The sequence below is a fragment of the Clarias gariepinus genome, chromosome 26 (assembly GCF_024256425.1).
Source record: "Clarias gariepinus isolate MV-2021 ecotype Netherlands chromosome 26, CGAR_prim_01v2, whole genome shotgun sequence".
NCBI lineage: Eukaryota > Metazoa > Chordata > Actinopteri > Siluriformes > Clariidae > Clarias > Clarias gariepinus.
Window position 1 is genome coordinate 20,643,918 of NC_071125.1, and position 15,105 is coordinate 20,659,022.

The 15,105-nt window shown below is 41.3% G+C and overlaps 1 protein-coding gene across 1 annotated transcript; it reads right to left on the reverse strand.

The window, feature by feature from the left end:
- Positions 1-1,197: 1,197 nt before the first annotated feature.
- Positions 1,198-12,938, reverse strand: csrnp1b (cysteine-serine-rich nuclear protein 1b). Its single transcript, XM_053487806.1, has 5 exons — positions 12,763-12,938; positions 6,958-7,158; positions 5,115-5,374; positions 4,730-5,026; positions 1,198-4,570 (listed from the first exon to the last, which is right to left on the reverse strand). Exons 2-5 carry the CDS (start codon positions 7,139-7,141, stop codon positions 3,611-3,613), a joined length of 1,701 nt encoding a protein of 566 aa, XP_053343781.1. The 5' UTR covers positions 7,142-7,158; positions 12,763-12,938; the 3' UTR covers positions 1,198-3,610.
- Positions 12,939-15,105: the final 2,167 nt, after the last annotated feature.

Here is a 15,105-nt window from a genome sequence, read left to right on the forward strand (position 1 = left end):
TATTATACATGTTTAAGAAGCAGGCTACTTTGAACTATTGGAACATTTTTTTTTTTATTAAAAGATTTTTAAGAAAGGTTATGCTCTGTCTACTGTTTTTACAGAATTTTTGTTTTTTTCACCCACATTTTAGCAAATTCCTGTAAATGATTGGTTCACTGTCGCCACCTAGTGGCACGTACAAAAATCACATGTGCAAGTGTTTTCCAAACGGTTTTCCTTGTATCGAAAGAGAATCCTTGGACATTTTTTATAAACTGGGAGCTGGGAATTATAGGTCAACTGTCAGTTTAGGTTACATTTATTTTCGATCATCGCATCGGTTTTCGAAGTGATTCGATAGCACTCATGTTTATTGTGACGTATCTGATATACATTTAAATGCTGTGTATTTTTAGTGCCGACTTCTTAAAAATGATTATTTATTTTGATTATTTTTTGCGTATTTTCTTCAGCAACACAGTAGGTGGCGGTATTGCACCAACCTGCAATAAACATAAAAAGAATAAGAAGCTCTACTGTCGTAAAACGCGGAAGACGGAAGCGTTGTTTTTTTTTTAAGCAAAGAATTGTGGTATAATTTGAAAGAAATCAGTCAATTTGGGTACAAATAAATATTTGCAAGGTTATATATGAAATAGTTTTTAAAAGGGGGTGGGGGAGGGGGGAATCAAAAACTGACATCGTTTCAGTTAATTTAAGTAGTAAACCAAAGATGAAATCGACGAGTCACAAACTTCCGATCGTTTAAATTTAAAATCAAATTTAACTGTTTTAGATATTTTAATTAGTGTTTAAACATTTACCCTTTAAAATGGGTTTTATATAGATAAATAGATAGAAATTTAAATATCTGCAAAACGTAAGCTGAATGCATCTTTTATTTTTATTTTTTTTAAACATTTTTACAAATCTATTTTAATGTTAAAACATTTGTCTATTGATTATATTGATAGTTTGTTACTGTATGTTGTACAGTAAATAGTTTACTACGACACCTAGTGGTGTGTGCAGGAATTACCCATGCAAGTATTTTCCTAAACTGTTTTTCTTATTTATGTCAAGAGAAACAAAAAAAAAAAAAAAAGAAGAAGAAAAATACATGTATTTGACAAATTTATTTTTTTAAATAAATAAGTTGTTTTGTACTGGATGCTTAAAATCAATTAATAAATAAATAAACATCAGGCAAAGACGTGTAAGAAAAAAGCTGAAGTTTTATTTTGAAATGACAAACTACTGTCAAATGACTTGAATGAAATGAACAGCTTTTACCTGTTGAGCGTGAAAATATATATAATTTCTTTTTTAAGAAAAAAAAAGCAGCTCGGTTTTGCTCTGTAGTACCATTTTAAGCTGAAAAATATGTACAACATAAATGAGGAAATGAAGAAACACTTTCAAAAGCATTGTAGATCGAAACATACAATAATTATTCCTAATAAATACCCATCATTGTTTTCTTTTTTTTTTTTTTTTCATTTCTTCATAAGGAGTGATACATTTTTACAAGGAAATAAGGCATACTTTGCAAAAACAAAAAACAGTGCCTTCTTGAGAATGGAAAAGAATGTTGTGTTTCAAGAAGAGCACATGAAGGCAAAAAAAAATACGTTTCTGATTGTGCATTTAAAAAAAATTTGCGCTTGCAAATCATATACTGAGACGAGAACGTGTAGAAACCTCACATGCAATAGCTTGAGACGAGCTGGAGAAACTAAGCGTATGAGGTGGAATATGTACATCGTGTCTACTGTTCCTCCATCGAGGACGTTACAGCTTCACCATCCTCATTTCAGCTTGGAGACACGGTCAAAGAAACGCCGGTTTCGTTTAGGTTTTTTTCCGTTGCATATGATGATACACTTTTGCATAATATATGCAGAATTTATTGAAAAGTTTTTTTCTCTTACTTAATCAAGTACATCCACAATCGATGTGGTTAATTATCATTTCTGCCGAAACGTTTTTAAATTTAGCTTCAACTCAGTCTGGAAAAGGCTTTACAAAAGAAATAATCTTTTACTTTAGGCCAGGATAAAGTTTAGAAGTATAACTATATGTGTAACTATATTAATATATTACAAACAATTCCATATTTGACAGAAAATTGGCTTTTTCTTTTTTTTCTGTTTTTTTTAAATAAAATAGTTTGTCCATGATAGAGATTAGAATTCTCAGAAATCTACATAAATTAGAAAATTTTTAGTGTAATTCTCTATATTGTAGGCAACATCATCATGGGCAATAATAATAATAATAATTACATTAATAATGCAATTCAGATTTTTCTGTGTTTTTTTATGCTTATTGTTTAATAAAGTTTTTTTACACAATAAACCAGCAACCATGGCTCCTTAGATTAACAGGCACATCGAGTAAACTTTAACACCGCTCTTCTTTTATTGCGCAACTACTGAATAAATTAGTACACTAGTGAAATGTGAAATAATTTAAATTTAATGAATGTGAATCAATGGATCTAAAAGGAAAAAAAAAATCACGAAGAAGCTGCATGTGTGACTTTTCCAGAGCGCAGAGTGGCTCAGATACTCAGTTGGTGTTCAGAGATCAATAAATAAACTCAAAACCTAAGGAATAAATAGTTTAGAGGAATTAAGTAGTAAATGTAATGTAAATAGATATCACAGTTAGGCGATGATTCTCCACAATGAGTATTTAAAAAGAAAATGATAATAATAATAATAATAATAATAATAATAATTCATGGCGTGTTAATAAAGTAACACAAGATACCGAGCGAGCGTTTTAAGTTTTGTGCTAATTTTTTTTTTCGTTCTTTTTTTTTTGGACGCTCAAAAAAAAACAAACAAAAAAAAAAAACACCGAAAAATGGCGCCAGATCTATACTGAACAATGCAAAGTCAGAGTCGACACGTCAGCAACCCATCCGCCCCGTCGCTTGAGTTCATGGAGATTTTCACAGGTAAAGTGCTAACTCAGGAGCCTTTGGGGAGATTCGTGTACCATTAGAGATCCCAATCAGCCATTTTCCTGGAACATGAGGAGTCTTCCTCTAGCTTTGTGATTACGTACAGACCGTACAAATGTGACAGAGACGGGGGAAAAAAAAAAAACCCTATGGGCTTTTTTTTTTTTTTTTTTTGGATTTTGATGGAAATTCTCTGGAGAGCCGAATACGGTCCATCACAGCCATGTATGGTCACAATACATTGCTTCCAAAAAGCTAGAAAAAGTCCCTGAGGTGCATAATCAGCATTTCTTTTTTTTTTCTTCTTAAAATCACTCCCATCTGTGCCCTGTGTAAAGTTCATATAAATAATCTTATCAATAGTAATAATATTAGTAACACCAATGTGGGTGACAAATTCAGCTCAGCCTTCCTGTACAAATATTCTCAACCCGGCAGCCTTTAAACCCGAATATTAGCTGCCACTTTGATGGCAATAATAATAATAATAATAATAATAATAATAAGACTGCTAACATTTTCAAGGCAACTAATGCAAACGTTGAAACCTTGATAGCCATAAATTACAAAAAAAAAAAAAAAAAAAAAATTGTTAAAGCTGTGTTCATTTACATTTCCTCTTTCTTCATAGTGTTCCATTTTAAACGTCCACTCGTTTCAGACATTGACGTACTCCATCACGGACAACTTCATGGCTTCTTCCAGCATCTGATTGTCCGTGAACGTAGCCGGCGGCTCCGGGACAGATTCGGACAAACCGATGAGCGACTCCAAGAGCCCCGTGCCCTGGTCACTGACTTGTGGAAAGCTGGGAGGCGGCAACTGAAACTGAAAAAAGTGGTCCAAGTGTTCATACTCTTTGAGAGAGCTGTAGAGCGAGCTGGGCCCTAGACAGGGGAACCCGTCGAAGAACTCCAAGTCCGACTCCGAGGACAAGCTCAGGTCCATGTAGTTATCGGTCGTAGGAGACGGCGTGTTAGGCACCGAGCCGCTGTGGAACAGTGCGTCATCTTGGTTCGCGTTTTCGTCCAAGATCTCGGACGCGGCCGAGGCTCTGTCCGTAGAGTCCGTCCGCGGCTTAAAGGCGTTATCGTCGCAGTCTGTGTTCTTCACAGTACTGAAGATGCCGTATCCTACAGACGACGTCTCTGTCCCTCTTTGCGTCTCTGCGTCCCGGTACTCCTCATTATCGGTGTCGCTGAAGCTCAGGATTTGCGCGAGTCCGTTCGTGTCCACGTCCAGCGGCGACTGTTCTCCTCGAGGCACGTCGGCCGGATCCGAGTCCTCGCTCTGCCCCGATGAACTAGAAGAGTCCGTCATGTCGCTACTACAGCTGTTGTCTCCGGCAGCAGCGAGTCCAGAGTTGAAATGAAAGCTCGGGTTGTTTGGCTCACCGCCGCCCTCTGCTGGACGGAGGTCTCCGGCGCTCCGCACAGACTGCTCGTCTGGAGAGGCATCGTTTTCCGAAGCGTGCTCTTCTAGGCGCTTTTCTAGCTCCAGTTTCATGATGGTGTGAATGTAGTGGGTCTGAACGCGACTGGGGTTAAACTCGATGCGGCCCTCCGTGTTCCCGCAGCCGTCCTTGGTGCAGCCGCAGGGGAAGGACGAGTGGTCCATCTGTGAGGGAAAGGAAATGCAAATACTTTATAATCACTTTTTACTGGCTTTTAATTCCAATCGAGTTAAAAAAACACAGATGTCTTGTGGCGTTAAAATCTTAAAGGACTAGACTGAGAGAAAAGGCCTATTGGACATTTAGAGCATTACGGTTCCCACCTGACACTTGATGCCGGCCAGACTGCAGCTGCAGGTTTCGGGCTCGCAAAAGCCCTGGCAGTTGCAGCCGCAGTCCTCCCGCGACATGCGCAGCTCGTGCAGCTGCCTCTTCTCCTCCTTGTCGATCTTCTTCACTCCGGCCGCTTTCAGGATGGCGTGCCGCCTCTTAGACGGGTACGGGTGGAGGAAAGACCCGCTGTCCAGGTTCACACCACTGAGATCGATCTCCTCCTCCGGGATGTCATCCACGGTCAGCCGGTCCGCCTCTTCGGACTCCTGGGTACCGTTCTTCGTCAGCTGTTACAGAGGGCAAGGAGAGAGTTAAACATTTCCCGTTCGAGCCTCTTCATGATCTTAGGAAACTACTGCAATTAGAGAACAATACCTTCTGTTTCAGAGCCTCCAGCTTCTCTTCTTTCATCCTGTTCTTGATCTTCTCGCGCCGCAGGTGGCGCTGTTCGATCACAAACTCAGCCAGGGTGTATCGGCGCTGTGCGCTGTGCCTCTGCAACATTCCCAGCGTGCATCCGCCCCTGCTTGGTACGCTGGTGAACCCCTGGCACCGCGGGAAGAAGAAGACGGTCACCTGATCGAACTGCACGTTGCCCCTCCGTGGTCTTTTGGTCTTTTTGAGGATGGACGTGGCTACGGGAAAGACAGAGGAACGGAGCAGCGTGAGAGGTTTGCATTCAAAAACACAAAAATGACAGGAAGGATAAATAATAAAAGGCAGGACTGTGCGTGCGGGCGTCTCTGAGGGACGGCGCCGAAGCGCTTTTCTTAGGAACTCATTAGGGAGTGTTTAGGTAGGAAGAGCGCCAGGTCTAATGCGCGGGGTGTAAACATCAGGATCGCATGCTGGTATTTCTGTCTACCACCAGATGGCGGACAAGGCAAACGCAACCAGATCTGCTGACACGGAGATGGTGCACAGAAATAACTCGACAGGAGAAAGTTGCATTGATATTATATTATCGGCGCAAATTAACGGATCTGAGAAATGCAGTCGCTTCATTCTGACGGTCTTGGCACGAATATCCGTTTGGCGGCGGCGGCGGCTAGAAGGGAAGCTAAGCTGTCAGATTAATTGCGCACTGAGTAACTGTGTTGGAAATTCAAGGCTTCCTGCATCGACGAAGTCTTGTCAGAGCGATACATTTCACCAGATGGAGCCGAGATTGAGCAGCGCAACCACTTCACACACACACACACACACACACACACACAGCTGTCTGAAGCCTACTTACTGGCTAGTTCAGTCTCATCAGCCAAACATTCCTCTTGTGTTAAAGGCACTGGAATGAGACTTATGCAGAGAGGAGGCGTTCGGAACAAAAACTGCAGAAAACCCAAATGTGGGAGCATGACTTTTAGAAATTCCACTTCCTCTGCGCTTCTGAGTGAGAACGGGCCGCTTTCTTTCTCCATCGAGAAGATACAACTATTCTTATCTGCAGAGCGTTGTCGAGAGCGGACGGACGTGCTAACGATCGCCAATAAAACACAAAGCCTGCTGGGAAGTCTGTAGTGTACCGTACATATCTATCAAGATTCGTGATTAAAAAAATAATAATAATAATAATAATAAATCTGATCTTCTGAATAATTAAAACATATAATAAAGTGATTTAGACCCGAGAACCTTTCTGTTAACGTTCATCTGGACTAACGAAGTTTCCAATCGCCTTAGTATTGTTTCACGGTCATTAATTAATCAAAAGTCTGGGTTTCTGCTAAAGAGCTGAATCATCTGGCGTTCATTTCCTTCCTCGGCTCTCCCTGAGCACCTGTACCGAGAGTATGCCAGGTACACACAAAGCTCTGTGTGTTCCGTTTCTCTCTCTAGCTCTCGCTGTCTCTCCTGGCATCATGCCCGTCCGCTGGCACTCTGCCCCGCCATCCTGGGAATCACACAACTGTTTACTCTGCTTCCTTCACCTCACTGCTCCCGCAATCTCCATCAGAGAGGCGGAGGAACAGCAGGTGAGCAGCACTTTCTTCAAAAATGCGCTCAGGAGCCGGGAGGCGACCTTGTCTCGATATGATGACGCTTCCGAGCCCGAGATCAAAAAAAAAAAAAAAAAAAAAAAAAGGTAAAGATGTTCCTAAATATGGACAGTTCATTCCCTAGGTGATCCTGCCTAGAAGAGTAGTGCACATACTTTTATTTTCCCTTTTCCCAACCTAAGGGACGAGACGTGACGGAGCGAAACGGAAGCTATACTCACTGCTGAGCGACGCGGCAGGTGAGCTCGGGTTACTAGGCGTGGAGTCCAGGGTATCCGAGTAGCAGCTCTCGCCATCCGAGTCCCAGCCGGAGTAGGCAGAGGAGGAGAGCGACGAAGGAGACGATGAAGAGTAGCATGGGTCCTCCTCCACCTCCTCAAACTTCCTCTTGAGAAGCCCACTCATGGCGCTCGAGTGCTGATCTGTGGGACAAAAAGGAAAATCATCATTAAATATGATCAGGTCTAACTGAGTGCATGTTCATCGATGACGATAATAAAGACTTCTATCCCCATACCCGACCCTCCTTCTTTTTACCGTGGTCTTTCAGATAACAAGCTGGGAGTAGTAGCAGGACTAGTATACAACTGGCCCTGGAACAGGAAGCAATCAATCAAGTCCCTCTAGCGCGAGTCAACAATTATTAGACGCTTCCAAATCCAATCAGCCGAGCAAATACATTGATCAGCAGAAAAGCAGTCGGTGGAATACACAGGCAACACGGGCAAGCAGGCGTGTTTATTACGCAGCCCTTGAATGCCCTTCTTTCCAGAGACTGCTCGTGCAATCGATTCTTTGGACAGAAGAGAAAAAGCTGGCCAATGCCTCTAGCTGTTTTTTTTTTTTTTTTTTTTTACAGAGCTTGAGTAGGAGGAATGCAGCGACTCGCACTTCTTTTTTTTTTTCCCGTGCCCCGTGTGGCTGTGAATAGCTCATACAGCTATTCCACCCAGAAGACATTCGCTGTCAGTTAAAGAAAGCACCTCGGGACGTTGCTTCTGTCCGCAGACACGTGAGGTAATGCAAAGTGATTTATACATATAAAATATTTTAAACTAGTAAGAAGTAGCATTCTTCTACGTTCCTGTTAAGGCAGAACAGAGTATTGCAAAAACAAGCCTAGTTCCCACAAACAGGGCCACTTCTGAGAAGTGACAGACAGACAGTCATGACTGGAAGATGATGCATCTCTGAAACACCGTCTGGGTAATTAACAAGGCTGGGTGGATCCGAATAATACTTATTCACTAATTCCGAGCGGACCGAGAGACGTCTGGAGGCAAGCGATTTCTTGTCCGAGGGGGAAAATCCAATTTAGAATCGATCGGATGTGAAAGGTAGACCAGGCGTGAGGTGTTACACCTCCAACAGATAAAAGCACAGATGAAAAGTGCTGACATCATAAAGGAGCTCGACTTTCTGGAATGGAAAAATATATATTTTTAAATCAGACGGGCCCCAAGTCTCTCCAAATGCAAATGCACACTCGTTCGAGTTTATCTATCCCTGTTATACAAGCACGTGCTGAGTAAACAGGGACGTCTACAGCACGTCCATGAAGGCAGTGACGTTTCCCTGTTACACAATAAGTGCACAATTAAAAATGCCCCGACAAAAGGCACCTCGCTACTCGCCTACTGTTCTGCATGATAATGACTGGAATGATCTGAAAAGATGTTTATTCGCATGCAAAGGCGCAGACAGTCTGCATCTGAGCCCGAGCGTAACCCGGACGTGTCTCGTCCCGCGGCGGTGCAACTAATACTTTGCCTCGACAGGCCCGTGAGCCTGCATCCAGGCCTGCTTAAGAGATTGCATGTAGCAAACTGCAAAAAAAAAATTTAAAAAATCAAGCCACATTATAAAATATTACGTCCCATTATTGTCTTTCATCGTTAGGGTTTAGCAGCGACCGAGCACCTGGACACGGCATCTGTTGCTTAACCGAGCTCCGCTCTTAACTTGCCTGAGATACGCAAGATCAGCTTACACCTCCGCTGAGAATTTTTGGTTTTAAATAAATAAATAAATAAAAATGACATTCCCTATGGAGAGAAGCTTTAATTATGAGCTGTGGACAGAAGGATCAGGAGAGTAGGGAGGAGGGGGTGTTTGTGTGTTTTTGGGGAGGGGGCGTGACTACCAGGTTAGTAAAGGGAGAGAGAGAGAGAGAGAGAGAGAGAGAGCTTGGGAGCGTGGTGTCAGAAGTGGGTCATTGTCTCGGCTGGAGTCTACCTGACAGCCTGATTTGTTAATCTTGTTTAACAGGCAGAAACAATGAAGACAGGCTCATTCCAGTAAAGGGGGCGCATGTGTATACGCACACACACATACATACACACACACACATACATACATACAGACGTACACAGCCCTAGGCATGGGGGACTCCTGGAAGACATCCAGATTGACATTTAAGTCCATCATTCTTCTACTCAGACTGAAAAGCTTCATATTTAAAAAAAAAAAAAAATCATCCTTCTTTTAGATCAGACGGACCAGGCTTTTTAACCACCGGCGGCGGTGTAGAGCCAGTTTTGCCATCCATAGAGAGTCAGTAAGCATCACCTGATAAAGCCCACAACCCTGAGGGATGAGCGAGATTGTGTGCGTGTTTTTATTTTATTTTTTACAAGGCCCATCAATCATGCAGCACTGGAACAATGGAATGGTCATTTCATTAACTGCGCAGTCAGGAGCAGGAGAATGGCAGTGCCACCATGAGGTATTCCCCACGCTGGTGCCAGTGTTGCTCAGGAGGTAAAAAATCTTATGCAGGAAAAAAGAAAGTTTAAAAAAAAACAAAAAAAAAAAACACCTCCATTAAAGCAGCTTGTGCAGAAACCAGATCTACCACTACAGTCAGCCGTGAGTGTTGATAAGATGCTACAGATAGGCTCCACGCACACACACGTTTTGTTTTGTTTTTTAACAAAGGAAATCACAAGATTTTTAAATCAAATCTATAAAACCAATAAGAGGAACGACCATAGACCTGGTGTATGAAGTAAAATAGTGTGCCAAGTTCTTAAACTCACCAGCTGCCCTAGTTTCAAGAACAGCACACAGTGGGAGAAAGAGCAGAGCAGACTATCTACTGCCTCATACACACACACACACACACACACACATAGACCAGGTGCTAAAGAATTGACTTTGCCCTGCCAGGTTGCAGTGCAGCACGTCCACGAAAGATAACGCCGCTCATAGCATGCACGCGACACGTGCCATTTGCGGCGAGAATAAAAACCTGCATGCACAAAAACACCTGTATATGTACCCGAGCGAGGATCTTGAGGCATGTTGACGCACACAACGCCGATATTGACCGACTTATTCGCAGGTGCAAAAGTTACTGGAAATGCAGCCCATAAGACAAGCAGGCACCTTCACTCAGGAGGACAAGAACTCCACCTGCTGGCGAAGCCACGAGAGCCGACGCCGTCTGAGGAGTGTTTCTGGTCAGGCAGAACACTGAACACTCAGCTGTGCCAGAGACATTCTGTTCCTTTGGTACAACCCATACACAGTACACAGCCATTCCAAATAGTAGCCTGGACACTCAGGAGGGAGGGAAGGAGGGAGACGGAGGGAAAGGAGGATGTTAAACAAATAAATAAAGTGATGGCTCTAGCCACAGGAATTCTTCTCTGGCAGGGTGACGCATTTCACAAAGCATGGCGGTGCTATCGAACCCAGATGTGCCGGCGACCTCGCTACAGAAACACAGGCTACGCCTAGGACAAATATGCATCTTTAAAAAAAAATTTAACAAAATAAAAACAGTGATTGACCTCATGAGGTTCAGGGACATTCCACATAACTGTTTAAAAGCTTACGTCACAGATGTTCCTGCCACAGGAGTTCCCGCCAACATTTTTTAGGAGGAAAAAAAAAAAAAAACTCTCATGTACATGTTTTCCACATGCTTCACTGTCAGTTAGAGCTGATTATGAAACGAGATGAAGACCAGAGCAGGAATGCTTAGAACAGGGACGCTGCAGAGCTCTGCTCAATTAACAGGAGCAAATTAAAGGGTTCAACACCTGACTCGTCCGGCGTGTGCGGAGAAATCAGATATGCCTACGATTCACACACCAGAATAAACCAACCATTCAACATGGTGCTTATTTAAATTCTACCTGGGGAGCTTTTACGCTGCCTAATATTCGCTGTTCAGAGAACAATTTGCATCAATATCTGAAATGCAAAGTTAGGAAAGTGCACGGCACAGGATGTCTTCCGCATGAGCATTGTTATGATCCCTCAATAAATAGACTAACCATGGACAAAACAGCGTCGCTCCAGAGGACTCCCAAAAACCTTGAGTGAGCGAGTGAGTGAGGGAGTGAGCTTATGGAAGGAAGGAAGGAAGGAACGGGATGGACAGGGATGGGAAGCACAGTCTGGGAGACTTTCACAAACCAGCACTTGAAACTGACAAAACAGATGGGACCCCTGGGTTACAGCACTTCAGAGACGACAAGAGTCTCCCCAACCCCCCTTTTGTCCCTCAGCAGCGTGTGAACTACTTGTCTGAGGAGGTGCATGGGTTTGTACAGTAGCTACTATTTCTGCACACACACTCACACGTAGACAAAAAGATTCCAGCGTGTTGAGAGCTGTGGATGACAGCATCTCTATCTTCTGCATCTTAACAAGGGCTTGCGACATGGAGTGAATCAAGCAAACACTACGCAGAATGGTGTTAGATTTAATTTGGCAAAACACAATTATTATAATAAGTGGTACAGTAATGAAATATTTGGCTGTGTAAGGTTATAAAAATTCAGATAAACAATGTGCATTCTAAAAAAAAAAAAATACATAAATAAAAGTGGATTTGCCTTCTGGCACAGAAGCTAAACAAAGGCTGAGGCTCTTCTCATCACTGGAAACATGATTCCTTGCCTCCACCAGCCCGAGTGAGGTCGCGCTAGAGACAGCATCATCTCTCTCTCTCACTCACACACACACACACACACACACACACCACTAAACTGAGTTTAACAGGAATTCACTCGCACAATAGAACAAGCGCCAAATAAGCAAAATACACACCATGAAACAAAACAAGCCCTTTTGAACAACTCGTGACAATAAATCATTTAGGCAACATTTAAAAAAAAAAAAAAATCTTTAAATAATAAAAAAAAAACCTTTCAAGATTTCGGACTCATTCCAAAGTGAAAGTTGCATGCTTCCTGATTTAAAGCACCTCCTCCCCCAATGAGCTTATTTCTCACACACATCTCTAATCACCATCAATCAATCAATCAATCAATCTGATCAGTGACATCATGATGTGAAACCATAATGTGAAAATGGACTGAGCCTGTTCAATCACGCTTTAGCACACACACACACACACACACACACACACCTCTCTCTCTCCTGATGACCCTTCATGTTTAATGCTAATGACAATTAACACCAAGTCATCAAGAGCCTGAGAAGAGGAACACACTACTAGTTTGAACATAACTACCTGGAGAAGTGTGTGTACGTGTGTGTGTGTGTGTACGTCCGACGATACAAAGTACATGATCCGACACAAATGGAAACTCCGACAGCGGCTTCTTGATACATCTGGTTCCATATATTTATTATTTCTTTTTTTTTTAATAATGTATTTAAAATAAAATAAATAATTAAATATATACACACTCTACTATTAGGTCATTGGTGGTATTATTATTATTATTATTATTATTATTATTATATTTCGACCCGACGAGGTTTAAACGTACAATGATACAAATGTAACGAATTATGTATACATTGTTTTTAGTGTTTATAAACAAAACCACGACTTCTTAAGAAATCTCTAGAATTTAGAATCTCTTTGAAGATCCTTCTCGTGTTTCAGTGAAAAGAAAAAAAAAACTGAACATTGGAAACAACTTGGATTTCCCTTAACCCAAGCCCGACACTAGCGACCAGACACACACACACACACACACACACCGATAATAAGAATTACTATTACGGCAGCGATTAAACAACAAAAAAAAACATTTGCTTACCAACAAAGGAATACGGTATCCGATAACCATTAGTGAAAATCCCACCAGGTTGAATAAAACAGATGAAGGAATGGTGAGGAGTGTGTAATAATCCGGGCAAACAGGGTCGCGCACAGGCTCGGCTTTTGTGTCTTTCTGCTGAAGCGTTTTCGCCTTGTCTGAGGCGGACTGCTCAGTAGCACAGCCTTTTTCGTCAGTGGAAAACTCCCTCCTGGCGTCTGACGCAGGCGGTGACACACTCACTCACACACACACACACATAGAGAGAGAGCGAGAGAGAGAGAGACCTGCCCACGCTGCTTCCTGCTTTCCCGGCGAGCTGTCCTCACATAACATCACTACTTACAATCATCTAAATATAATAAGAACAAACCAGTCAGATGACATGCTCACCCCAATTAAAAAAAATACACAAACTCGAACATACTACAGTAAATATTTTGCCTGCACTCTTTAACGTTATCCGTTACTCTTTATATTCTGTATACTTTGCCTATTCTGGGATTAAACAAAAAATACCATATATATTATACTGTGTATAACCTGTATATATTAGAAAAGCCAGGTCAAGTTTTTTTTTCAAAAAATATATAATACTGTATGTATATATATATATATATATATATATATATATATATATATATATATATATATATTGTATTTTTTGTTTAATCCCAGAATAGACAAAACTTTGTATAAAAAATGTATAAACGTTTGCCTATTCTGGGATTAAACAAAAAGTATTTTTTGTTTAATCCCAGAATAGGCAAAGTTTATACATACATAAGTTTATATATATATATATATATATATATATATATATATATATATATATATATATTTATATATATATATATATATACAGTATTATATATTTTTTGAAAAAAAAACTTGACCTGGCTTTTCTAATATATACAGGTTATACACAGTATATATAAATTATATCTATAAAATAAATAGTGGTGTAGTGGTTAGCACTGTCGCCTTGCACCTCCTAAGTCCGGGTTTGATTCCCAGCCGGGCACTTTTTTCTTTGTGCATGGAGTTTGTATGTTCTCCCCGTGCCTTATGGGATTCCTCCCACAGTCCAAAAACTTGCAGATTAGGCTTATTGGCGTTCACAAATTGCCTGTAGTGTGTGTGTAAACAGCAGTGGATTGGTACCCTGCCTCGTCCCCTAAGCCTTCTGGGATAGGATCCAGGCCCCTGTGACCCTGAATAACACCAATTAGTCTAATTTGCATGTCTTCTGCTGTGGGAAGAAACCAGAGTACCCAGAGGAAACCCACCAAGCACGAGGAGAACATGCACACTCCATGCACAAAGAGGGAATTGAACCTGGACCCTGAAGATGGGAGGCAACAGTGCTAACTACTACACTACAGAATTTAAGATTGCTGATTGGTTAGCACTATCGTCTCACACCCCCAGAGGGGCTCAAATCTTATCTCCAGTCTGTGTGGAGAATTGCATGTTCTATGTAGGTTTCTAATAACACAGTGCAAAAATATGCTTTGCTAATACAGTGTGTGTGTGCCTTCTGATAGATTGGCACCCCATCAAAGGTATGCACCACCTGAGTTTCCTATAGGCTTTGGGTTTCCTGCAACCCTACTGTACACTCTCAACCTGTTGTTCATCACAAACTTTGGAAATCCATGAAAATCTATACAAATTGGAAAATGTATATATAATTCAGACGTTTTATTCACTGTTGAACATAGTAGCGGGACATTTTGACTGTTAAACCAACACGCAGCAGGTTAATGTCAGAAAGCTTTTTTTTTTTTTACTGCCATCTCATATGTTTTCTATCTAAGGCGACGTTTCCATGTTAGCTGTTATTTCCCAGGTTCTGACTCAGCCTCAGACGAAACAATGAGTCATAAGAAAAATCTTACTTGAAAAAAGGAAAAAAAGGCTTTACATCATTGATTGCAAATGATGCAATTGGACAGGGATGATTCAAATATATTGGCAAAGTTGCTCAAGATGATCAACCTGGTTTGCTCCCAAACAGTTTTTTTTTACAGTATTATACTATACAGATGTAGTAGAGGTGGTGCTAATGTTTATACTGAAAGGTACAGAATGTTGCACAAATATAGAGTGTGTAAAAAAGTATACACACTACAACATGAAAACTATATGTCTGTCTTCTGACAGTCACATGATAGCATCAACGATGGTGCAACTTCTGACATTTTAAGAGGAAATATAATACTACACATTGCTGCCATAATTCAATTTGAGTTTTTAAAAATGGGCAGAGATAACGTCTGTCGAAGTGTGTATACATTTTATTGGGGCCAATCTGTATGTATGTGCATTTGTGCCGAATTA